General features: G+C 39.0%; 1 protein-coding gene across 3 annotated transcripts in view; it reads left to right on the top strand.

The window, feature by feature from the left end:
- Positions 1-26,678, top strand: part of SLC2A9 (solute carrier family 2 member 9) — a 327,171-nt gene extending 300,493 nt beyond the window's left edge. For all 3 annotated transcript variants that reach the window (XM_072620227.1, XM_072620226.1, XM_072620225.1), the window contains one exon: positions 23,624-26,678. In XM_072620227.1, the coding sequence (XP_072476328.1) occupies positions 23,624-23,875 (252 nt within the window). In that variant the 3' untranslated portion in view covers positions 23,876-26,678. The remainder of the gene's footprint in view (positions 1-23,623) is intronic.
- Positions 26,679-27,044: the final 366 nt, after the last annotated feature.

The following is a 27,044-nucleotide window of genomic DNA, read 5'->3' as shown; positions in this document are numbered from 1 at the left end:
CAGTGCATATAAAAGTTATGTTTATACTATGCTTTAGTCAATTAAGTATGCAATAGTATCATATCTAAAAAACAATGTGCATACCTTAATTTAAAAAATAATTCATTGCTAAAAAATGCTAATCCTCACCTGAGCTGCAATTTCTTAAAATAAGTCAATAATGAAATTTGCCACATGGATTAACACTTCCTATTCCTTGAACACTTGGAGGCCATTGTAGAGTTATTAATTGTAGAGAAATTAATTAATTTCAATATTATTGTGTTTCAGGGAATAGGGAGGCTTGAGGAGAGGGAGAGAGATGGGAAAGTCTGGTTGGTAGAGCAGTCAGAACACATAACATTTATTGATTAAGTTCATCATCTTACAATTCATGGTGCCCCAAAAGAATTCCGCTAGGAGCATCAAAGATCACTGATCACAGATCACCACAGTGGATATGATAATGACCAAAAAGTTTGAAACATTGCAAGAATTATCAAAACGTGACACAGAGACATGATGTGAGCACATGCTGTTGGAAAAATGGCACCAATAGACTTGCTCAATGTAGGGTTTCCACAAACCTTCAGTTTGTTAAAAAATAAAACAAAAAAAACAACCCCACAATATCTGTGAAGCACAATGAAGTAAAGGACAATAAAACAAGTATGCCTGTATCTGGAATGTCCCATTTTAAAAGAACATCGACCAGTTTGGAGCACTTCCAGTCATGGGTGACAATATAGCCACTTCACATTTAGTAGAAGAAGCATGGGATGTTTAGCCTTGGGAGGAGATTTGGCCTGGGGAGAGGACCTGATATTTGTATTTAGGGGGTAATCATGTGGATGACAGACTGGACTAGTTCTGCATAGCTTCAGGGGAATGAGAAGGGAGTGGAGAATGCTGGTCAACAGTTGGAAGTTGCAGAGAGGGTTTTCAGTGGTATATACCAAAAAGAAAACACAAAAGTTTCTTACTGCGAGGGTCACCTTTGGGAAATGGGAAAGTAATGTAAGTCCCATTACTTTGATGGTCCCCAAGCAGGGGGAGGGTGGGTCACTCTTTGTCAGGGCTGTTCAGTCTTTTCAGTAGTGTCTGACTCTCTGACCCCATTTGGGATCTTCTTGGCAAAGATACTAGAAAGGGTTGTCCTTTCCTTCTGCAGCTCATTTTAGGAACTGAGGCAAACAGGGTTAAGTGACTTGCCCAGAGTGACACAGCTTGTAAGTGTCTGAGGTCAGATTTAAACTCAGGAAAATATCTTCCTTTCTCTATGCCTAGTGCTGTACACATTATGCCATCTAGTTGCCCATTGTAGAGAGTAATCCTGGTCAAATATAGGTTGCACAAAGAGACCACTGAAGTGGTTTCCAGTTCTGAGGTTCTATGGTACTATTATAATACTTGAGTTAAGGAAGACCTGAGCTAGCCTGCTACCAGATGAAGTGGATGGAATGGGTCAGATGCAAGAGAAATGGCAGAAGAAGAAATATAGGGACTCAGAAATTAATCAAATGAATAATAATTAAATACAAGCAAAGTTTTTTCTTCTATAAATGGGGGCTAAAATGGTGGCATGCCACAAAGGTACTGAGAGGAGGAATGAGATGAGATAGAGAATGTGGAAAATTCCCAGGAAAGATGAACATAAATGATCATAGGGAAGAAAACAATATCTTCTGAAGAACGATGAAGGGACTTGGAATTATTACACCTAGAGAGGGGAAAATCCTAGTAGGTTTCCTGGAGTTGATAAAGAATATTGAAGCAGTGTGCTTTTTATAAAAACATCTAATCATACCTCTCCTTTCATCAAGCTTGTGGGTTTCATAACTTGGCCCCTTGCTATCTTTCCAGTCTTCTTATGCTCCACTATGCCTGAAGACTCTGCTACATTAAACTCCTTGAAGCTGCTTAAGCAAGATGCTCCCTCTCCCACCTCTATGAGTTTGTACAGGCCATCCCCCCATACCCAGAATACTTTACCCCTTCACCTCCAAACCTTAAGTTTCCCTGGCTTCCTTCAAGACTTAGCTCAAAGCCCACCTTCTGCAGGAAGTCATCCATCCTCCCCAACCCTGCTGCTAATGCCTCTTCTTTCAGGTTTGTGGTTGTTCAGTCATTTCAGTCCTATCTGACTCTTTGTGATCCTGTTTGGGGATTTCTTGACAGAGATACTGGAGTAGTTTTCCATTTCCTTTTCCAGCTCATTTTACAAATGAGGAAATAGAGGCAAACAGGGTGAAATGATTTCCCCAGAGTCACCCCACTAAGTATCTGTCCAAGGTCAGATTTGAACTCGGGTCTTCCTGACTCCAGGCCCAGCACTTTATCTACTGAGTCGCCTAACTGCCCCCTCTTTCAGATTACCTTATATTTAGTCTGCATATATCTTTATGTACCAAGTTATTTACATCTTGTCTTCCTCATTACAATGCATGCACCTTGAAGGCAGGACCTGTCTTTTGCCTTTCTTTGTAGCCTTAGCACAGTGGCTGGTCCACAGCAAATGCTTCATAAATGCTTGTTGTCTGACTGACTGAGTACTTACCTTACCCAGTGACACTCCACTGCAAGCATTATTATCCTTATTTTATAGATGATGAAATGGAGGCCCTGAGAGTAGGCAGTGATTGGGCAGCTGCCAAATATCTGAGGCAGAACTAGCGTCTAGAGCTCCTGACTCCAGGTCTGCTGCACCATCCAATAGAGGGAGGCCATCAGTCTGTTTATGGAAGGCCAATGGATTTAGTTTGAAACTGAAGGGTTTTGTTAGGGGCTGCTAGTGTGACACAGTGGATAGAGTGGGAGGGGACTGGAGTCAGAAAGACTCATCTCCCTGAGTTCAACTCTAGCTGCATACACTAGCTGTGCGACCCTGGGCAAGTCATTTAACCCTGTTTGTCTCTGTTTTCTCATCTATTAAATGAGCTGGAGAAGGACATGGCAAACCACTCCATTACCTTTGCCAAGAAAACTCCACATGGGTCACAGAGAGTCAGACACAACCAAAAAAACTCATTAACAACAAAAATTAGAACTTTTGGATAGTTCAGATGAATTGCTTAGGAAAGGGGCTACTCATTGGGATTACCCAGTATCTTGAGATCTTGTTTCAGTAAGAGAAAAAAAAAGACCTTTACTGACTGGTTTAGATATTTACCTGTATTCAGCAGGCTTCTGGGAGGATTAATTCATAGGATCATAGATTTAAGACTTGAAGGCACCTTAGAGTCAATCTAATCCTAAACCTTCATTTTATATCTGAAGAGCCAGAAACACAGAGATCAAGTGACTTTCCTAAGGTCACATAGCTGACAATTGACAGACCCAGGATCTGAACACAGAGTCTCTAACTGCACAACCAACACTGGTTGGTTTCCATGGTAGTCACGGCGCTAGTTCTTCAGATCCCTTCCAGCCCTCTCAGTCAATGAGTTTATGAATGTTAATTAATCAATAGTTAATAAGTATTTATTAAACTCCTACTATGTACCATGCACTATGATAAATGCTGGGAATTTAAAAAAAGAGGAAAACAGCCTCTGTCCTCAAGGAGCTCACCATCTCAAGAAGAAAGAGAGACAAGGGGAGAGAACATGGACACAGGGAAATTTCATTCAGGTTTCTAAGCTCAAATTAGAACAGCATAAAGATATAAAAGTGAGAAGATTCTGAATCTTTTTTTTCCAATTTCTTTTCTAGATAGTCCATTTTCAATCTGTAATACAAAAACTTTTGATGTTCCATTAGGGAATGAGTTGCCTGTCACTGAAGGCGCTTAAGCAGAGTGTGGATAACTACATCTCTGAGATATTGTAGAGAGGATTCACATAACAGAGCCTCAAGAGTAGTAGACCCTTGACAACTCAGTGTTTTGGGTTTTTCTTTTTATAAAGTGGATTAAACTCAAAAAGAATCTTAGATAGTCTTGGAGCCACACTCCAAGAATCAGACAGGGATCTTAGAGAATAAACATTCAGAATAATTTTATTGAGATCCAAATTAAGCCTGGAATGCGCTATGTCTCATATGCATTTTTAGAACGTCTCGATGAGCAAAGCTCGTCTGTTTCTTCCAAGACTTGTCAGGAACCGGGAGTCTGTTGGGGAAGAGGATGTCACTTGCCACCCTCCTCATAGTCGCTTTGCAAAATTTCCTGAAAAAACATGTGATAGGAGATACTTAGGTATCTCAATTATCGGAAGAGGGAAGAAAATATGAGTTTGGGAAGATCGTGGGCCAGGCTGCAGATTAGCTCTCTGAAAGCCATCAGGTTGATGTGACGTCTCCATTTACTGCAACTGGCATTTCAGTAATGGTCCTGGGAAAGTTAGTAATATAATATGACTCACTGAGGAACAGGACCATAACTTGACTGCTCAGGGAAATGCTTCATCACTTCAAAAAGTCTTTTAGACTTGACCCCCCCCCCCCCCATGCTTCCAGCATCTGGGACATAACCATAAAGCCAGCCTTGCTGGAGAGTTCCCTATGAGGAATGCCTAATGAAATGAAAAAAGATTGCAGAGCTCCCTTTATGAGTGACAGGACCGATAACTGCTTAGCAGCTACAGTCAGAAAGATTGCTCTTTTTTCAGTGTCCATAGGATAGATGGTCCAGGATGTATACTTTTGACCTTATTTCCTGACTCCTGGGCTCAGTTTATGCCCACAGATTTTTCTATTGTCCTATAGTATATGAATCTCTCTCTAGAAACAGGACTCCTTCTAGAAAAATTCAAGGGAGAGAAGACTTCTCTAAGCTCTCCAAGCTGGACAGACTAAGGGGGAGTCTGCCAATGCTAGTACTTAGCAAAGTTCCTGGCAAATAGGGAATACTTAATAAATGCTTGTTGGGTTCATATCACCAGGACTCTATAAACACTAACGAGCTATGTCATAGTGCTATTAAGTAGCACAACAGGGTCAAAGATTTAAAGCTAGTATCATTATCCCCAGGTGAGGTGAGATGGGTGACAAACCAAGGCCCAGACAAGTTGATATCCTTGACCAAAATCATAGAAAATGGAAGAGTCAGATTCCATGTCTAGGTATTCTCACCTGTGCCCTTTGCATGATCGCACATTGTTTATCACTGAATGAAAGCACGATGGAATTCCTTCACTTTATTGTGAAGAAAATGGGATCCACCGACTTAACCTTGACCAAACAGGTGGTGAGAGTGGGAGCCAGAACCGGAACCCAGGTATCCTGGCTTTTCAATCAAAAGTTCTTAATATGACAGCAAAAGATCATGGACCGAGAGCTGTAAGAGACCTCATTTAGTCCAGCCCCCTCACTTTCACAGATGAGGAAAACAAAGTCAGGAGAGATTTAGTAATTTACCCAGAGTTTCACAGGCAGTAGGTGTTAGGGGCAGGCCTTGAACCCAGGCCTTCTGACTCCAGAGTCTGCACTGTCTCTTGGAACTGTATTTATCCTGCTTCCCTTGGAAAGGACAACTAGAAAAAGTAAGAAGGACCGATAAATTATCAGGGCCGAGGGAAAAGGATTGGGCCCATCTATCTTTGGCACACTGCCAAGCTATGGGCATGTGTTGTCCAATACTTTATAATTGCTTTTTTGTAAGGTCTCCATGAGATGCAGAATATAGATGAGAAATCAAACTGATTATAAAGCAGTTCCTGGCTTTTTTTTAAACCATTAGAAATTACTTAAACATTTATTCCAGAAAAGAATTAAGCTTTGAATTGGATCCTCACAAAGGGATCTTACTATGTAAATCAGGTTATTTACATTATAGAATAAAAATTAGATTAAAATTATTTCATGCAAAATAGAAAAAAAGGAGAAGGAATGCTTCAGGAATTGGTGACTTTGCTCCCCTCAAAAGCCATTTTTTCTTTCAGTCTTTTTTCAAAGCCACCCTAATGAGTATGTTTACATGATTATCAGCTTTTTTTCAAGGGCAGCTGTGTTAGGATACACAGTTAATCACTTAGCAAATCCAGACACAACCAATTAAACACTTGTATTGAATTTCAAGTCAGAAACAAAATGGGTTTGAGTCCCAGGGCTATTACTTACAAGTACCTGTGTGAGTACAGGGAGCTTACATCCTCTGATGGCCTTAGTTTCCTCATCTGGGATGATAACACTTGTCCTACCTAGCTCACAAGCTGGCTTTGAGTCTTAAATGAGATAGTGTTTTTTAATTAGGGATACGTGTGTGTGTGTGTATGTAAGTGTGTGTGTATGTGTGTGCGTGCAATAGAGTGACTATATCAATATGGGTTCACATATGAGATGTCCCAATAGTGTTGGGAAGGAGAGAAAGACTGGGAGTCAGGCACTGAACTCATTGAGGAAAGAAAGTGAGCAACCAGGAAGCCTGTGTACAATAGCTCCAGGATTTTGATTGGGTGGTAGACATAGGTTGAGTGAATCTCTGAGAAGGAGAAGTTACTGAGTGTGGGAGAATCTAGAAATAGCAAAGAGGAGCAAAGCATATTCCAACTCCCTGTGCCTTGGCCAGTCACTTGGGGGAATGAGTGAAAGTGCAACCAGTTTTGGAAAATATGACTAAGGAAGCTGTGTCATCTGGAAGGAGCCAGGTCTCAGTGAGTCAGAAGATGAAAGAAGTAAGGGGAAAAGATTTAAAGTAAAAGGAGATTTGTTTCGTATGAGGTAGGAATTCAGAGAGCAGAGTGAAATGGGTATGTAGCTTTAGACTGTAGCATCTAAAGGAGAATTAGGAGATCAGACAGAGGAGAAAAGAGAACGGAATTTGGATAATGACAGCTGTATGACTGGGCAGGTCATGTAAGCTGTCTGGGTCTTGTTCTCATCCATAAAATAGAGTGGTTGAACAAAATGATGTCCAAGGCCCTTGATAGTTCTTATGGTCTGTGGTCTATATTTGAAAGTCTCTTCTGGGTTTTCTAAATTTCTACACTTTAAGGTCTCCACTTTGGCCCTAACAATCTATAACTTCATGATTGTGATTCCAACTGCACATCCATCCCATAGCCCACTAACCAAGATTTATATATAACCTGGTCAGCTTGGATGACATGGAGTTGGTTAAATAGCACCTTTCTCTTACTACTGCTATGGGATCTGAGCTGGGGTCAATATTACTATGGCCAGGAATTGAAACTTCTCTTCATCTCTCAACATTCTTCCCATCCTGACTACTACCCCTGCCTCCCACAGATCTTTGTTTTCTGATCTTGCTAAGAAATGGATGAAATGACTGATTCAGGTATCTTCACAAGAACCAAGAAACAAATTAATTTTTCCAACCCCAATCTGTTCAGACTTGTTCTCTGTGAAATTGCTGGTTAAGCTGCTGAATTCTATTCCAGTCACATCTCTTCAGGGAATAGCCAGTCTGTGATGCTGCTTTGCTTGAATAAACTAGGGACACTGATCCATTTCTAAGCACATGGTCATAATTTTCAACACCAACATTACCCAGTCAACCAGAGTTAGATCTCTGGCTGCCATATTGATTTACCATAACTTGTCATAATGCCTACAGACTTCTGTGGAAAAGGTCATTATTAATGTCATTTTCAAAGCAAATCAAGATTGGAGTTTTAAAAGAAACCAGATAATAATCATCATATTAGCTGACATTTTATATAGCACTTAATGGTTCTAAATACGATCTCATTCCATCTTCATGATGACCCTAAAAGCGAGGCAGAGTAGCTTCTATAATCTGATCCTCTTTATTCTAGTGCTACTTAATCTTTCCAACCCTATGTCATATAATTAGCCTCTATTCTCTCTACACTAGAGAGGCAAATTGGATTTTTTTCTGTCCCCTGAATAATAGTCAATAGTCAATAAACATTTATAGAGTACCTACTATATGCTAGGCACTATGATAGGTGCTGGGGACATTTACATTATATTTTAAAGATTGCATGATGCCTCACATTATCTCATTTGAAATTCACTGTCAGACTCATTCAAGTTTTTCTGACTTCTTTCACATTTTGAAGATGAAAAAATAAAGATATTTCTATAGTCCTTATGAGTAGGAGAATCTCCGGTTCTAAGAAAGTCTCAAAATTCTTCGACTACAACCTGCAACTGAACAGATATTTCTTTGACAACACCTCAAGAACTGGCTTAGATGGGATGCCCTAACACCTCCAGGATCAAATATAAAATCCTTCATTTGGCTTTTAAAATCCTCACAACTTGGTGTCTTCCTATCTTTCTAGCCTTCTTATCCTTAGCTCTTCTCTACGTATTCTAAGATCCATAAAACCAGTCTTCATGCTATTCCTAATACACTCCATCTCCTGTCTCTCTGCCCTCTATACCCAGAATTCTCTCCCTTTTCGTCTCTTCCTCCTGGCTTCCTTCAAAGCTCAGCTCAAATTCCACCTTCTGCAAGAGGCCTTTCCTTGCTGACCACCTACCACTGATGGGCAGGTAGGTGGTGCAGTGGATAGAGCACCAGGGCAGGAGTCAGGACCTGAGTTCAAATCTCACCTCAGACACTTGACACTCACTAGCTGTGTGACCTTGGGCAAGTCACTTAACCCCAACTGCCTCATCCTGGGTCATCTCCAGTTATCCTGATGAATATCTGGTCATTGGATTCAGACGGTTCTGGAGGAGAAGTGAGGCTGGTGACCTGCACAGCCCTCCCTCCCTCAAAACAAAGTCAAGTGCAAGTCATGTCATTGACGAACACACCTACCACTGACCCCACAGCTGGAAGTTTCTCTCTGAGATTACCTCCAATTTATTCAACATATATCATGTATGTGCATAATTCTGCGTATGTCCTCTCCCCCAGCAGATGTGAGTTTCTTGAGAAGAGGGATAGTTTTTGCCTTTCTTTGTATCTCTAGCACTTAGCACAATGCCCAGCAAATAGAGACCTCATAATAATTGTTTCCTGACTTGACTTGAAATCCATTACTTCCAAAAGAGGTCCATTCTGTTCTTCATTGACTCTAATTGTTAGGAAAATTGTTAAGATGTTTTCCCTTATATCAGAATGTCACCTGCCTCTCTTCAACCTTTATCCATTGCTCCTAGTTTTGCCCTCTGAGATCAATCAGAGCAAATCTAATTCCTCTTGTATAGGGTATTACTTTGAATACTTAAAGACAGCTATCACAGTCCCTTGAGTCTTCTTTTCTCCATGCTAACCATCCCCAGTTCCTACAACCAATCCTTATATCATATGGCTTTCATCCTCATCACCCTCTTGGGAAGGCACTCTAGAATGCTAGTGTCCTTTCTAAAATGTGTTGCCTAGAACCAGAAACAATACTCTCAATATAGTGTGATCAGGGAAGAAAACACCAGAACTGTGACTCTCTCATCCTGGATAGCTTAACTCTTTTAATGCCTATTTTCTGACCACCACATCACACAGTGGAAAACCCTGGCATCGACCTCAAACAAGACCAAGAAAGACATGGCTAAAGGCTCTTTTTGAAATATGGGTGAGGCATCTTCATCTTGACATTTTGTAAAATGTTACATGCCAAAGTCAAACTTTAAGAAAATGAATTAAAATCTTATTAATTTCATTTTTAGAGATGGAATTGCCAATAAGAGAGAGTTGGCTCAGCTAGGGATATCTTTAGAAATGAGGATTGTTAAAAAAAAAAAGTAATCTCTGATCACCAAAGGCCTTGCTATTGGTATAACCTTTTCTGGGAAGATGTCATGTTTGCATTTTCCATCATATCGCTTTTGACAGTCTTATTAAGCCACCAAACTACATAGCCTAGCAGAGAAGTATTTTCTCCTACAAGTCATGATCCTGACTTCACTGACATGAAGTATTACCAATTTCATACCACCATCAAGGAATGACAGCATTTAGACTGAAATGTTCCTCAAATTAATTTCTAATTCAAAATGCAATTTCTGGTCCTAGGGTATTAATTAATCAACACAATGTCACATAGCCCTTTGGTTTGTACCTCTCTAATACATTTGTCATGGATGACTGTGTATTAGAGAGTTTTTTTTTAATGTTTGTCTCATACTCCCATAATATCTTATAAGCTCCATCATACAGAGGCTACCTAAAATTTTGTATTTGTTCTACAAGATATATGTGCTTGATAAATGTTTACTGACAATTTAGTGAAGCATTTGTTTCATTTCTACTATATGTTAAGTCCAGTGCGAGGTGTTTAAGGGATCTGGATTGTAAAAAAACAGTATTATCTATAGTCCCTGCCCTTGGAGAGCTTACTTACAGTCTACAATGGAAGTATAATATACACACATGAGAAAGAGAACAGTATAAGTCAAGATTCATTCATTTATTTACTCAACAAATATTTATTAAGCATCTACTATGCAAAGAAATTGTATAAGGTGTTAGTGGATGACAAGCATATATAAAACATAGTCTTTACCATAAGCTTTACCAAGCTTATAGTTTGGTCAAGGGGATAAAATAAGATTAATCTGATATTATTTAGTACATTATATGTGTGAAAGAGAGTTACAAAGGGTTGTGGAATATTTAAGTAGGAAGTTATCCTTCTTGAGAGACTGCATCTCTCTGGATCACATCCTGCTTGATGAGGGGATGGTCAGAGAAGGCTACATGGCTACATCTGCACTTTACAGATGGGAAAAACTGAGGCTGAGTTCAGTTATTCAACCAGCTATGAATCTCCCTATAGATATTATTATCCAACTCATATATTTTCCATCCAGATAGAAGTAAATCAAATAAGCCCTAATAATAATAATAGTAATAGTCCTTTCTGTTTGTTAATTCCTTTATTATGTTTAAAGAGCTTTGACATGCATTGTCTAACTGGAGTAGGAGTTAGCAGATGTGCCTTCAAGTTGATCCCCATTCCGCTGTCTCTGTCAGCAGCAGGGAAGGGTGGGTACCTTCCCTGCTCACCAGAAAAAGGAAAGGATTGTCCCTCGGACACAATGAAGGAACACGTGGCAAAAAGCAGCTTTCTGCTCTAGAGGGTGGAATCATTCACAAGAACAACAAAAGGAAAATGCCAATAGTTTAGGGAGGTTCTTAAGGTCCCGCAAGTGCACGTGTTGGAAACTACATGCTGGTTAAGGGGTAGAGCAGTCTTGGAGTCTGGCATGATGAAGGACCTCCCAGCAATATTGGACATGCCAGAGTCCCTACCCACTTGTGAACAGTCCTGGCTCCCTGAGGGATCCAGACAGCAAGGAGGTCGGCCTTTTGCTTTATGTCTCTGGGGAGTCCAACTAACCACCCCTTTGGGAGTCTGATGGGAATGAGAGGGAGTCAAAACAATTGAGAAGCTGGAAGCAAAGGAAGAAGAAGAAGAAGAAGCAGCTTGCTTCTCTATACAACACAGAACTTAGACAAGATGTTTTCCCTATCCTTGGGAAAAAAACACCCAGGAGGAGAAAACATTTATCTCACCTGCTGTTTCTTAGCTTTTCAGCCTTGGACAACTCATTTAGCTTCTAAAGCCTCAGTTTCCTCAATGATGAAATAGGGATAGTAAGATGAGCTACCATTGTAAACAAAGAGCTATATATAGCTAAGTGAATTAGTGCTAATTACAACGCTGCTTACCACACAGGGATGCTGAGAAAACCACATGAAACAATGACTATGAAAGTACTTTTTAAACCATAAAATGCCGTATAACTGTTATCTATTATTATAATTAATAAGAAGTGCTGGACAGTACTTTTTAAACCAGTGCCAAGAATAAATTTGAGTGTAATCCAGGAATGGTGCTAAATGCCAAGAACACAGATGTATTTTCACATTAATAAGGATGCCAAGGACAAGTGAAAAGCAATTGTTATGGCTTCTAATAATAAGCTGCCTGTGTCTTATTCAGTTTAATTTGTTAACTTAATAATATGACCTTAGTGATTTTTAATGATCAGCCGCTCAGCAAATATTTGTTAATACCTATTACTTTGTATGCATGAGGCTCTATGCTGGACTTGGGGAGATAGTATTCATCCTCGTTCCAATTCCAAATCTATGCTTGTTCTAAATGAGACATTATTTCTTATTATCCTATAACTTATTATCTAGTTGTGTATCTAAGTTAGGCACAGACATGAAAATATCATTTATTATAACATCAGGCCAGAGATGCTAGGTGTCAAAAATGAGCTGTATATAGTATGTGCTATTGGAGATCCAAGGAAAAAAGTTCTTACCCGGTAGAATTTGAGTTGGTCCTTGAAGGGTGAGTGGAGAAGGAAGAAATGAGAAGTAGTGGTAGGAACACTGGACTTGGAATCAGAGGGTCTGGATTTGTGACCCAGCTCTGCCACAGTGGGACCTTGAGCAGATCACTTAACTTCTCAGCCTCAGTTCCCTTACCTGTCAGTTGGAGCTAATACTATGTCCTATACCACATAGACACAGGAGAATCAAATCTGTGTTTAGTGATTTTGTAAGAGGTTGATTTACAAATTTTGTAATTAATATCTAGATTGAATTTTATAATGACATAGTACTCTAAAACTTTCAGCATTGGTGTTATTGACACCAATCCCCAGGGAGAGTCATTGCTTACCAAAGGAAGCTTTCACTAGAATAGAAAGTCAAACTCGAGCTGGAAGGAACCCTCTTAGTCTTTTCATCCAAACCTCTAATCCAAATGGCATCCCTCCCAAGTAGGAATCTAATATCTTCTTGAAGGCTTCTAGTGATGGGAAGTCCCTTCCTCCCGAGGCAGTCATACCTCTTGTCTTATAGGCTGAAGGTAGCCTGTCTGGGAAAGAACTCAAAAACTATAAATTAATGAAAGGAGACTTGGTGATCTCATCCAGCTCTGAGAATTATCTTCCTGCATAGAATATAAGATTCTTGTGGGCAAGCACTATTTCATTTTACTCTTTTTATGCCCCTCACCTACCTATAGGTCCTTATATAGACTAAGTACCTACAGTCTAGCATATACTAGCTATAGGTACTTAGCAAATGCTTGATGAAAAACAGACTTCATTATTCTCAAGATGCTAAGGTGACAGATTCACAATTTCATTAGTGTGTAGTTTTCCTCTCTGTAGCATAATTATCAGTTTCCTCCTCTCTGAACTTCAGTTTCCTCTCCTGTAAATGGAGATGTTAATGCTTATACAACCTCACAGAGTCATTGTAAGGAAAGAATACTATGCAAACTTTAAAGTGCTATAGAAATGTGTTTTTTGTGGCTATTTATCCATTTTTCAGTCATGTCTGACTCTTTGCGACTCCATTTGGGGTTTTCTTGAGAAAGATACTGAAGTAGTTTGTCATTTCCTTCTCCAGCTCATTTTACAGATGAAGAAAATGAACCAAACAGGGTTAAGTGACTTGCCCAGGGTCACACAGTTTATAAGTGCCTGAGGCCAGATTTGAACTCATAAAGATGCATCTTCCTGACTTCATTTCCAGCATTCTATCCACTGAGCGACCCACCTCTCAGCTTTCATTAATACTACCATTTTTTCTTGTGCAAAGGACCAACCTAGTCATATTGGAGTTCTCATCAGAACTGGGATTCCAGAATTATAGCTACCAGATAATGACATAATAATTTAGATACACAACGTCCTAAAGCATAGGAACAAAAAATTCCAAAGCACTTGAACACTTATCCCTATTTTGTCCCTCATTCTTTGCCCTCAACCTGAAATGTACAAAGGAAGCAGACAATTTCCCATTGGCCTTCTTTCCTTCCTGCAAACATTTGGTCAGCATGTGTGCTGTCTCTGACTTTCAAATTCACATTCATGTTGGCTAGTTTGGAGTGCAGTATACATACTGATTCCTTCCTATTCTGCTTGACTTGAACTATAACATTCTTCTTGAATTTAATAAAATGTTGGAAGAAAAAACACCGGTTCTTCCTAAATTGCAAATATTGGCTCAAATCCCATGTGTTCCCATAAAATCAAATGGAGATTTGAGGCAATTATTTGGATAATTTTACTAAAAGAAACAATATTAAACCACTGAACCACTGTCATTTCACCAATCTGGATATATCCAATAAAGCTGTTTTCTTATCTGAATTATCTAGCAAATTTTTTTGTCGCTTCCCTCTGTGTGTGTAGATTCAACAAATGTCTCTGAAATGTCCACATGATCTTGGGGCCCAATAGATGAGTGCTGAATTCAGAGGCAGGCAGACTCTGAGGTCCAGTTTCTACCATGGATATTTAATAGCAATAATAACTAACATTTATGTAGCCCCTACTATGGGCCAGGCACTATATTATCTGCTTTGCAAATATTTTCTCATTTGATTTTCACAACAACCCTGGAAAGCAGGTTCAATTTTCATCTCTCTTTTCAGATAAGCCACTGAGGCAAACAGTGACTTGCCCAGTGTCACACAGCCAGTAAATGTCTGAGGCCAAATTTGAATTCATGAAGATGAGTCTTCCAGGCCCAGAGCTCTATCCACTGAGCCACCTAGCTGCCTATGTATATGTGGGTATGTACATATATATATATATATGTATATATATATATATATGTATATATACACACACACATATGTATGTATATGCATGTACATATGTATGTATATGTGTGTGTATATGTATACACACACATATATACATATATAATACACACACACTTTAAAAATGCTTATTGATTTGTTGCAGAGGGTCCACTTTATGTTATCTCATTTGATCCTAACAATGACCCGGGGAGATGAATATTACTACCACTCCCATTATACCAGAGAAGAAACTGAAACTGAAAGATATTAAGGGACTTGTCCAGGGTTACACAGTCAATAAAAGTCCAAAGCAGGATTTGCATTCAGATCCTACAGATTCCAAGTCCAGCACTCTAATCACTGCAACACCCATGGACAATTCATTTGTCCCTTCTAGTCCTCAGTTTCTGTATCCATTTAAAAAATGAGGAGATTCAACTAGGTGACCTGTCAGGCCCCAGTTTCCTTAATTGTAAAATGAGAATCAACATAGCACCTACTTCACAGAGTTCTGAGGATCAAATGAAATAATCTCTTTAAAGCCAATGCCTGGAACAGATTAGGTACTTAATAAAGACTTGTTCCCTTCCCCTCCCAGCTCTAATAGTCTAGGTTTAGGGATATGTCATGGAGTCCATCATATAATATAGACAATATATGTGTATCAAATGTAACTGTATGCATTACATATGATCACATATGGTCCAATATATCTAAATATATATTATAGATAATTATATAATATAAATATATATATATATATATCATGACATTAAGCACAAAATTACGTAGTGCAGACTTAATGCTAAAGGAGTTCAATGATGGGTTAGTGACTGCTAGTGTGGTCAAGGGCAGCTAAGTGGTGCGGTGGATAGAATGCCAGCACTGGAGTCAGGAGGAACTGAGTTCAAATCCAGCCTCAGACATGACCCTGGGCAAATCACTTAACCCTGTTTGCCTCAGTTTGCTCATCTGTAAAATGAGCTGGAGAAGGAGATAACAAACTACCGCAGTATCTCTGCCAAGAAAACCCCATGTGGGGTCACAAAGAATCCAACGAGACCGAAATGACTGATTAGCAAAGATAGTAGGACGGTGAAGGAAGACTTCTTGGCTGGAGATAGACCATGAATGAGAGACAAAATCTGACAGGTAAAAGAGAGAGAATTTGTTAAGTCAAAAGTCCTTTTACAGGCAATGGGGACTGCTTATGAAAAGACCCAGAAAGAAGAATGAGACTGGAGAGGGTATTGAACAGTGAGGGGACTGATCTGACTGGAATAGAGGGTATACATGAGATACTATGGGAGAATTAGGATGAATAGGAAGGCAAGACAAGATTTAAGAGTACCTTCGCAGGTAGGGAAGTTTAGATTTGGTGTTTCAAGGATTCACCTTGTTTACTTTAGCAATGTTTTTCCCCCCTTCCCTTTCTTCTAGAGAGAAAGCTCTTTATCTCCATTGTTTCTCTCTCCCTCTCTCCCTCTCCCCCTCTCCCCATCTCCCACTTTCTCCCTCTCCCTCTTCCTCCCTCCCTCCCTCCCTCCCTCCCCCCTTTCTCTCTCTCTCTCCTATCCCCTCAACAACAACGTTTTCGTTTCAGTGAACAAAATGGAATATTTACTGCTTTTGAGAATCCTTTACACATTTGAATTACAAACCATCCGTGTGTATGGTACCCAATTACACATACATAATTTAAATACAAAGCCTTCCAACTGACTCACCAGTGTTCCTTATGAATCACCACTGAGCTAAAACTCTCATTGTGTGGGTGGATGCTAAAAATTGAGGAAAGAAGTTATATTCCTACCACCTCTTTACCTTCAGTTCCCTTCACAAAATCCTGATAAAACACAAGACCATCTCTACACTAGGGCTTTGGAAAAGAAGGTATTGTCCTGTTTGGGGTATCAGGATCCAAGCTGTAATTATTCCACTGTACAGTACCTTTTATTGCTATATAACCTAAGTCTATGTCAGGGGGCTCATTAGTAAACAAATTCTATGTGGTCCTGGAGAACGAAGGTATCAATTAACCAAAACTCAAGCAAATCAATTGACTGTGCCTTGAATTTAAGGATACAGAAGTGAATAATGACAAAATATGCTTTTATCATGAATTCAGTCTAAAAATCACTTCCTACGGTGTGATAAAGACTCATTGCACATTCAATCCTATCTCCTATGTACCTGTAATAGTTCTGTGAAAATTACTGGAAATTTTTAAAAATGAAAAGACAAGGTCCCTGACCCCAAGGAGTCTACAGTCTAGTACAGAGAAAGGCACATGCTTCTATCAGGTAAAGTAGAACATAAAAAAAGATGTTATTGTTGTTGAGTTGTTTCAGTCATATCCAACTCTTCATGACACCCTTTGGACCATAGAGAGAAGGAAGGGAATTGATGTATAACAGTACTCACTGTGTGACCCCAGGCGAGTCACTTAACCAATGTCTGCCTCAGTTTTCCCACCTGTAAAATGGGAATAATTATGGCACTCCTCTCTTAAGATTGTTGTGAGGATCAAGTGAAATAATATTTGTATAGGAAATTTGTAAATCTTAAAGCATTATATGAATGCTAGTTATTACCATTACTACCATTACTGTTGTTATTTTAGTGATCAGGGGGAGGAGTTCCTGGAGCTTACTACATACAGAGGATGTAGGCTGGGTAGATACACAAGTACCAGTCAACTAAGCCATGCACAACCTGGTTCCTCATGTCAAATGAAGATAATCAATGATTTTTTCCTTGACTCCTTTGTTGGCTTATGAGAATTTTATGAAGAAAAAAGGATATTAAAGCCATTAAAGTTTTTGTTTTCTGTTCTTATTGTTTAGTCATATCTCCCTCTTTTTTTCTTGGAAAAGATACTAGAGTGATTTCCCTTTTCCTTCTCCAGCTCGTTTTGCAGATGAGAAAACTGAGGCAAACAGAGTTAAGTGACTTGCCCAGGGTCACACAGCTAGTCAGTGTCTGAGGCTGGATTTGAACTCGGGTCTTCCTGGCTCCAGGCCTGGGGCTCTATCCACTGCATCACCTAGCTGTCTCATTTTTTTTTTTACTTATCTTCATATGATAAAAACAGAAAATAGAGGTTTAGGCAAGAGTCAAAAAGGCAGTGTCCCATGCAGTGTTCCTTGAGATATTCAATAGATCACCAATGATAAACTGAGGTAAAAGGATATTCAAGGACAGGAGTCATAGGACCACTGTCAGTCTATTATTCTAATTCATGAATAAGCATCCAAAAGTCATTTTTCACTACGAGTCTACAAAGGTGATTGTGAGGCATGGGGAGTGAAGCCAATTTACATCATCATCTAGAGAAGACTATAGGAGGACTTGAGAGGTATTATCAATAGTTGGAAGGGCTACCATGTTTAAAAATAAAAAAAAAAAGAATTAGATTTATTCTTGGTGCCGGAGGACAATGAGTGGACATTGCAGAAAAGTAGATTTCAGCTCAATATAAGAGGAAAAAATTCTTAATAACTAGTCTGCCCAAAAGTAGAATGTGTAGTTGATAATGGGTTCAGAGATAATGGGTTCTCTATCACTAAAGGACTTTTCAGGTAACCTCTAGATAACCATTAGTTGAAAATATTGTAAAGAGCATTTATCCATATGATTTGTGAGATCTTTTCCTTCATTAATTCTTCATATTAACTCATACGGTCATCATGTTATGTTCCCAAGAGTCCTGTAATATTATTATCTGGCATCTGATTATATGATAGAGATTACTGGTTGGTAGACTAGAGCCAAGAAGACCTGAGTTCAAATCTGACCTCAGACACTTACCAGCTGTGTGACCCTGGCTGAGTCACTAGACTCTCTCAGTCTCAGTTTCCTCATCTGTAAAAGTGAGATAAATAATAGCATTTACCTCACAAAGTTGTTGGGAGAATCAAATGAATTAAATGTGTAAGTATTCTGCCAACTATAAAGTGCTATCTAAATATTTGCTGCCATTATTCAGTTTAAAAGCTGGAGACTGCAGCATGATAGTTTAAAAATAATATTTGATATCGAATTTGAAGGCCTGGGGTCAAGTCACAGTCCTGCAACCTAAACACCATTATCATCCTCATCTGCTGAAGTCTTACTCTAATATATTATCATGCCTGAAATTACCCTGGGTTGTTAAAGGCTACACCAAAAAAAGCACATGATCTGATCCATACTTTTTTTTTTTTAATGGGAAAGGCTTTGACTTTAGGCTCATACTCTGAGTGTAGGATTTGGAGTTGAGTGTCCAAGGTGCTAAGTCTGGAAAGGTTGGTCAGCAGGTGATAGATTTTTCAAGCCCTGGTAATCCATGGAAACGTTCCACTAAAGCATGGAACGGCTGCAATCTATGTAGGTGGGAAGCCGTATCTATGCCAAAGAAATCATTCTTGAAGTATTTTCATATTTTTGTATGTATTTTTGTATATAAGTATTATCATATTTTTGAGATATTCAATATTTTGAATTTATGAATTTACAAGGGGCAACCCGGTGACAAAGGGGATAGAGTTCCAGGCTTGTTGGTCCAAAAGACTCATCTTCCCGAATTCAAAAATGGCCTTGGACGCTTACTAGCTGAAGGACCCTAGGCAAGTCATTTAACCCTGTTTCCCTCAGTTTTCTCATCTGCAAAATGTACTGGAAAAGGAAATAGCGAACCACTCCAGTATCTTTGCCAAGAAAACTCCAAAAGGGGCCACAAAGAGTCAAAAATGACTGAAATGATGGAACGAGAACATGAATTTACAAAGTACTTTCTCCCCAGCAGCCCTCTGATAGAAATGATGGTGTGACAGCAGGCATGCGTATTAGTGATGCCACCTTGATCAGGCCTCTTAGCTTCTCCAAACTCAGTTTCATCATCTGTAGAATGGGAATTATGACACTTCTGCTGCCCATCTCACAAAACTGTTGTGATAATTAAATAAGTATGTGGAAAATGTTACATAAATTATAAATGTAAATTGTTCTTTTTCTCTATTCCATTGACAGACTACCATGTCTGTATCCATGCCAAATAATTCAAACAATTCACCAGCTTGGGGATGGGGAAGTAAATTCCATTAAACATTTCATTGTTATGGAATGTATTAGAACACAGCTGTCTAAGAAGATATGCATCAGCTTGGTACCACTTTGTCTCCAGTTATCATCCCCTGTTAGCTTCCTCAAACATTTGTTTGCCACTGGGTACATGAGGACTGAGACACTGATCCTGGGGTTATGTGAAAACAATGTAATTGGATGTGTCAAGTCTCTAACATCCAACTGATAATATGAAGTTCAGAAGGATGTGCTTTGTTCTGTTACAGTTGGAAAACAAAGTTTATCCACAACAAGGAAGAACATTTAGCAAATATATTAATTGGGATCCCATGAAAGCTTTCTGTTGCCCAGATGGACCTTTTTTTTAAAAAAATATTGGTCTTTATGTAAGACATTGGTCCAGTCCTTAAAGGAAATGAGGGTATTTGATCTTCCTGGATATGTTTTCATTCCTTTTGTTTCAAGGCTCCATAACCATTTTCACATGTTCAGCAAGCAAATTTTGTTCAAGACTTCATTCATACTTAAGCTAATAATAAATGTTTGTAGTTCACAAAAAGAATGACAAAGAATCCCAAAACTGTTAGTGCACTAAGTACACTAAGACTTTTGAAATACCCAGGAAAAGAAAAATCCTGATACATGAGTCCTCAAGGTGTAAAACCTGTTGACACATTACATTATCAGTCCATCCATCCATTCATTCAACAAACATATAGTAAGCACCTACCATGGGCCATGCATTGTATTAAGAACTTGGGAGAGATATGGACAGGAAAGACACATAGTCCCTACTCTCAAGGAGTTTGCCCTCTTGAGTTGGGATGGTAAGGATAAAACATTAAATCTCAAGGCTAGCTAGGCGGTGCAGTAGATACAGCACCAAGCCTGGAGTTGAGAAGACCTGAGTTCAAATGTGGCCTCAGATATGTACTAGCTCTATGATCCTGGCCAAGCCACCTAACCCTGTTTGCCTCAGTTTCTTCATATGCAAATTGGGGGTAATAATAGCACCTACCTTCTAGTGTTGTTGTGAGGACCAAATGAGACATTTGTAAACATGCTTAGTACAGTACCTGGTACATAGTAAGCACTATATAAGTATTGAGATTCTTATTATTAGAGTAATATCTTGTTATACCTTAGAGTCTGCATGAGCTGCTATGGCAAAAAACAAAACAGCATCAACCAAAAACAACCAAAACTAGTAGCCAACCTTCTGGTGATGAGGCAGGCTCTGCGTAGGTTAGTCCTTGGATGGTAGACACAGCTGGTCACTGGTCCTTCACTAGAGGTCTTTGCTACTTGGCTAGATATACCAGAGCTCGTGGCTTACTGCCTAGACTCTTAGGCTTAGAGCCAAGAGATCTGGGTTAGTATACCACTTCAGACACTTGAACCTGGGTGATTGTGGGTAAGATACTTCTGTAGAATTCCCACTACCTACAAAATTGTAAAGAAAGTGACTTTCTAACCTGAAAGTGCTATTGAATTGTTAATAAGTGTCTAGGTGAAGCAACAGGAAGAGCGCTGGACTTAGAATCTGCAAGACCTGAGTTCTGATCCTGTCACAGACATTTATTGACTGTGCGATCAAAACTTCTCTGTGCCTCAGTTTCCCCAACTTTATAATGAGGAGAATTAAACACAATAGCCTCCATTGTCCTTTTCAATTCTAAAACTTTAATCCTAAGTATATAAGGGACTGCAAAATCCTTTGAGTTCAGATGAGAAAGAAGTCACTTTCAGAAGAATTAAACTGTATATATGACTATTCTTTGGCCAGAAAGTTATTTATAAGTTTCTTGTGACTGTACTTTGAATTAATTTATCATCACTAAGTAAGACATAAGGGACGCTCCTGATGATTTAATTAAGCTATTTCATTAACAATAGAAACTACTGCTTTTCCTAAGAAGGATTCTTTGCCAAAACTGAAGCTATATTTTTAGCCCTGTTGGGGATTACTATGGGATTTAAAAAGAAATCGCTTTTTCCTGTGTCATAGGGAAAATACAGTCTTTTGATGATCAGTTCTAGTAATTCTCAGAGATATATTTAGAGAAATGATGTGAGGCTCTCTAATGGCATTTATATAAGTTTGTAAAAGGATGTTGGAAATGCTGACTGTGCTTCCGTCACTGAGTAGGAGAGAGGTCTGGGCTTTCCAAGGCCGACTTCCACATCTTCTGGCTCCTGCTTCGTCAGTTCCATCTCAGACTTGTCCCACACAATCCTAGAGGGACTCAAAATATCGTTCCATCTTCTGCCCACTCCCCTAGACAGATTCATACCTAAAACCATTCAGGGGAGGTGAGTTTTACCTTTTACAGCAACACAAGCAACAAACTTTTGTGTAGTGTCCACTTGGAAGTTATGTTACATGCAGGAGGAGAGAGGAGTGACAAAGTTTGGGTTAGACATAATCCCTGCCTTCTCCACATCTCATGGGTCAGTAAAAGAATAGGGCAGGTAGGTGGAATACTGGATAAAGTAATGGGCCTGGAGTCAGGAAGACTCATTTTCCTGAGTTTAAATCCAATCTGAGATACTTACTAGTTGTGTGACCCTGGGAAAGTCACTTAATCCTGTTTGCCTCAGTTTCCTCTTCTGTAACATGAGCTGGAGAAGGAAATAGAAAACCAATCCAGTATCTTTGTCAAGAAAACCCCAAATGGGGTCACAAAAAAATTGGATGCGACTGAAAAATGGTTAATAACAGTAAAAGAGTAAAATACATGTGCAAATACTATAATGCAAAATTTTATGTTAATTAAAGCCCTTCATGACCTGCCCTCTTCTTACTTTGTCAGTGATTATTTCCCTTCACACACCCTATAGGCCACCCTCCTAGCAGACAGCTAAGTGGCAAAACACACAAACGTTGGATTTGGGGTAAAGATACCCTCAAACTCTACCCAAACTACTTACTACTTGTATGACCTTACATTTGTGGTTCCTCAGTTTCCTCATCTCTAAAATGAGAGGATTGGACTCAAAGACCTCTAAGGTACCTTGCAGCTGAATGATCCAATGAAATTTGCTATTGCTCACACACAATGTTTCATCTACTGTCTCCCCTTGCCTTTGAACTGACTGTCCTCTGTGCCTGAAACATTCTCTGCCTCACCTCTGACTCTTCACATCTCCACCTTCCTTCCAGACTTACTTCAGTCACTACCTTTGGCAGGAGGTCTATCCTGACCCTCCCAACTACTCATGCCTTCTGTTCTAATGTATGCATACCTATTTATCTATAAGTAGTCTTCCTCATTAGAATTTAAGATCCTTGAGGCAAGCACTATTTTGATGCTTTCTGAGCATTTCCAATATTCATCACAATGTCCGCACAGAATAATAAATTAATAAATATTTGTTGATAAATCTATTGATTGATAACAGTATCTAGCACAGTGCTTTGCACAGAAGAGTCAGTAATTAAATATTAGTTGAGTGAGTAAATAAATGCATTTCTCATAGTACATTATAAACTTCTCAGCATAGGGACAATGTCTCACTTTTTTTTTTTTTTTTGCATCCCCCAGTGCTCCAGAACAGGACCTTGCATGTAACAGTCATTTAATAAATGATTCTTGGAGTGATTCTTCTTTCCCTGCTCAAGCTTTTTAAGAATACTTTTGGTCTCTGTTTTAGCCTCAATCACTTCTTGCCTTGTTTTTATATTTATCTGTTTGTGTGTCATATTCTCTTTAGCAGAAGGTAAACTCGTTAGGATCAAGGATTGCATCATTTTTAATCAATGATCTGCAGCACCTTCTTATATAGGAGGTACTTAATAAGTACTGAATGCATGTTAACAAGTGTGCATTCGCCATAGCTTCCAGTTGTTATCGACATTTTGTCATCATATTGGTTTATTTTCAGGAATTGATGTGTGAAAACCAAGTCGTAGAGACTTCTTAATCTCTTCCAGATGTCTTTTTTTTTAGTCTTTTTATATAAATGATTATAGGATAATAGTGCTTCCTGGGTATGGCATTCTCAAAATCAGTGCGTGTTTTGGAACTGTTAGTCGCATTGCAAACCAACTGAATCTCTACCCATTCCTAAATCCAAAATTGTTATAATCTCTTGCTGAATATGTTGATGTTTTCAATAAAACTTTCCTTTCTGTCTACCTACAGGCAGGTTTGAAAACATATTGCTTCCTCGTCTTTGCCGTAATCTGCTTATTAGGAGCAACCTACCTCTATTTTGTCCTTCCTGAGACCAAAAACAAGACTTATGCAGAAATCAGCCAGGCATTTGCCAAAAGGAACAAGGAAAACCTCCCAGAGGAGAAAATTGAGCCAGCCAGAGCCAATGGACAAGCCAATGGGAAGTCTGAGCTAGAGTTTTCTACACTTGACAACCATGTCCAAAATAAGATCAGTTAACCTGGATAGTCTCTCCATTTGGTGGGGGTAGGAGGGCGTTCTAGAAGGTTGTTGCTCTCCTAAGTTCAAACAGTCATCCTGAAACACTCAAAGTAACCAAGCTTCTCTGCTCACGGAGATTCTGAAATATTCACCTGTAAAGAGAGAATGACTATAACCTCTTCAACTTGACTATGACTGCTGATTCTGGAACTTCTGAAGTCTAGAAAGTGAAACAAGTCCCTCCTTCTCTCCACCCTTATCCTGCCCCGCCCCCTCCATTCCTTTGGTGTAGTTTTTCCCATTCCATGTTGCCACAGATAGAGCTCCCTTGAATCATTCTGGGAAAACTACTCAGTTTCAAAGCAAATTGAGAAAATGCATAAGGTAAACATTAAAAATAATAATACTAAGTCAACTCCTGAGTACACAGTTCTCAAAGAAAGTCCCTTTCACATGGAATGAGAATAAAATTGGGGTCTACAAAGAACATTCTCTCACTAGCTAATAGTAGCTTCAGAAAACATGCTATGTGATCAGCCTGTTCCTAGAGATGAGCTCCCTCCAGTCACATCAGAGAGCTATGTTTTTATTCTCAGGCTTGTCCAAACAGAGATGCCCATGCCAAGTGGCAAATTGGATCATAAGAAAAGTGAAGAGCACGTTATATCTTGTAACAGAAGTTAAATTAAGTGTGGATTTCATGTTCCATTAGCTGTATCACAGAAACACAGTGATCCCCTTCAAAGACCCCACAGCAGACAATCAAAGGAGTCAGCTCTCCTGGTGACTGTGGTTTGATCAGACTCAGCCAGAGTCAATTCTTAAATTGAAGCCAGTTATGTCCCTGGCCCAGCTCACCCTGTAGCCACACTCCCAAGGAGGGCTCAGAAATGAAGATTCACCTTCATGACAACCTTTGCCAAATAGAAGCTGGAAAATAATTTTGTTGGGGGTAAAATATAATACTAAAAACTCAACTTTACTAATACAGATATTTGTAAGTTGTCTCTGTGAATATAAATGTGTGTGTATGTAAGAATATTTTAGAATAAAAAATGAGAAGTATGTATGTGAATATGTGTGTATGTGCCCACCAGCATATGGTATCGTCAATAAAAGTTTTGACCTAATGTTTTCCACGTTAGAGCAGGATCATCAGATTCCAGGCATCCATTTCTAAAGGGCTCCCACAGGATGGAGACGCCAGTGGTGAAGTTATTTCAAGCAATTGCAAAAATCCAAAGTTGACAGCATATCCACGGTCATACCTGAATGCAAATCTCTTCTTCTCCATTCCTGACAAATGTTCATCTAACTTTTGCTGAATGAACTCTAGCAGCAGCACAGATGGTCAAATGGGACATTTGGCTGAGTGCCTGGCACATGGTAGGCCCCTTATAAATACCCGTTCCCTTCTCCATTTCTCTTGTTAGAAATCTATTAAGGGGCAGCTAGGTGGAGGAGTGAATAGAGCCAGGGGGACCTGAGTTCAAATTCAGCCTCAGATACTTATTAGCTGTGTGATCCTGGGCAAGTCACTCAACCCATTTGCCTCAGTTCTGTAAAATGAGGATGATAATAGCATCTACCTCTCCCAGGGTTGTTGTGAGGATCAAATGAGATCATTGTAAAATGCTTAGCACAATACCTGGCACGAAGTAAGTTTCACATTTGTGTGTGTGTGTGTGTGTTTGTGTGTGTGTATGTATGTATGTATATATATACATATATATGTAGATATATGTATGCTATTATTACTATCCATTCTGTACACTGGGCCAATATTTGCCTGCCTTTCTGCAATCTCCCTCTATTTATCCTACATTTGTCTACCCAGGCCAAGAAGGCCAAGTCTAGTTGTAGTACCCCATGACAACTCTTGAGATGCTTGACTGCAGCTATTGTGCCCCCACTAAACCTTTTCTTCTTCAAGCTAAGCATCCCGCTTTCCTTTGACCAGTCTTTTAATAACAAGCAAAATTTGTATTGCTCCCCGGTGAAGGAATTGCAGCAAATCCACGAACTTCCTAAAATGTGATGTCAGAACTGCTAACAATACTCAGAAGGTGACCTAGCCAGGGCAAAGTATAGGAACTATGGTGTCCCTTGATCTTGACATTGTGCTCTGATTAATGCAGTCTTGGATTGTACAAATATTGTACCATAGATTCTAAATTCTGATTCAAACTCTTCGGCTTGGTGGAGTTGAGAGTCCTTCCCATTCTGAGGAAGAAGATGTACTTTGAATGACCTTAATAGAAATGATCCTGACCTCAATCCCTGTGCTTAATGGTCCCCCATATTTGACATTGCCTTATAATGGCTCAGGGCAAACCACTTCAAAGACTTCCCAGAAACTGAAAATAATTTCATTTTGAATTCTCTACCTCAGAAATCACCTTGCTCTAAAAATCTCCAGTGGTAATTTATTTCTTTTGATTAGAATGATAGACAGGTCCCCAGAACTCTATTTCCATGGGTAAAAAGAAAAATTGAGCCATATTATTTTTCATAAAAACTAGAAGTACCCACAGATAAGTGACATTGTGCTTGAATTGCAACCACCACTTTATCTAAATTTCAAATATATGAGTACAAAATAATTAATTTGCAAATTGTTCTTGCCTCGTCAATATTATTTTTTTTAATATTCTGACAATAGGCTTCCCCTTTCTCTCATATACAAACCCATTGCTCTTGATAACATTCTATTTTACCAACTAAATTGTATTTTGTTTCCTAGTATGCAAAAAAATCTGATATTTTTAATCAGAGAGTTTCTTGAAATGGAGCCAAATAAAGTGGTAAATATTAAACGAAACTTATGAAAGATCTTTCATTTGACGACTGGCTACTGGGGACACAGGGTAAATAATACTGACATCCAAGCGGTATGGAACCAGATTCCAGCATTTTGAACAAAAGCATATACTCCTTACTTAGAAAACTAACGAATTGTTTTCAGATAACCTAATTAGAAAATTACAAATTAATACATCAAAAAATCCAAAGCAAGAGACCATGAGAACCAAAAGGGATAGAAATAAAATTGGAAAGAAAAGAAAAAAAATGAATAAGTACAATAAGCATATGGGTTGTTTTAAGGAACAACAATAAAATCAGCAAACCATTTAAAAATTTACTCAAAACAAGGAAAAAGGAAAAAATCAAATTATCAAAATCACAA

This window comes from Notamacropus eugenii, chromosome 6 (assembly GCF_028372415.1).
Source record: "Notamacropus eugenii isolate mMacEug1 chromosome 6, mMacEug1.pri_v2, whole genome shotgun sequence".
Lineage (NCBI taxonomy): Eukaryota > Metazoa > Chordata > Mammalia > Diprotodontia > Macropodidae > Notamacropus > Notamacropus eugenii.
This window is presented reverse-complemented; position numbering and strand designations above follow the sequence as displayed.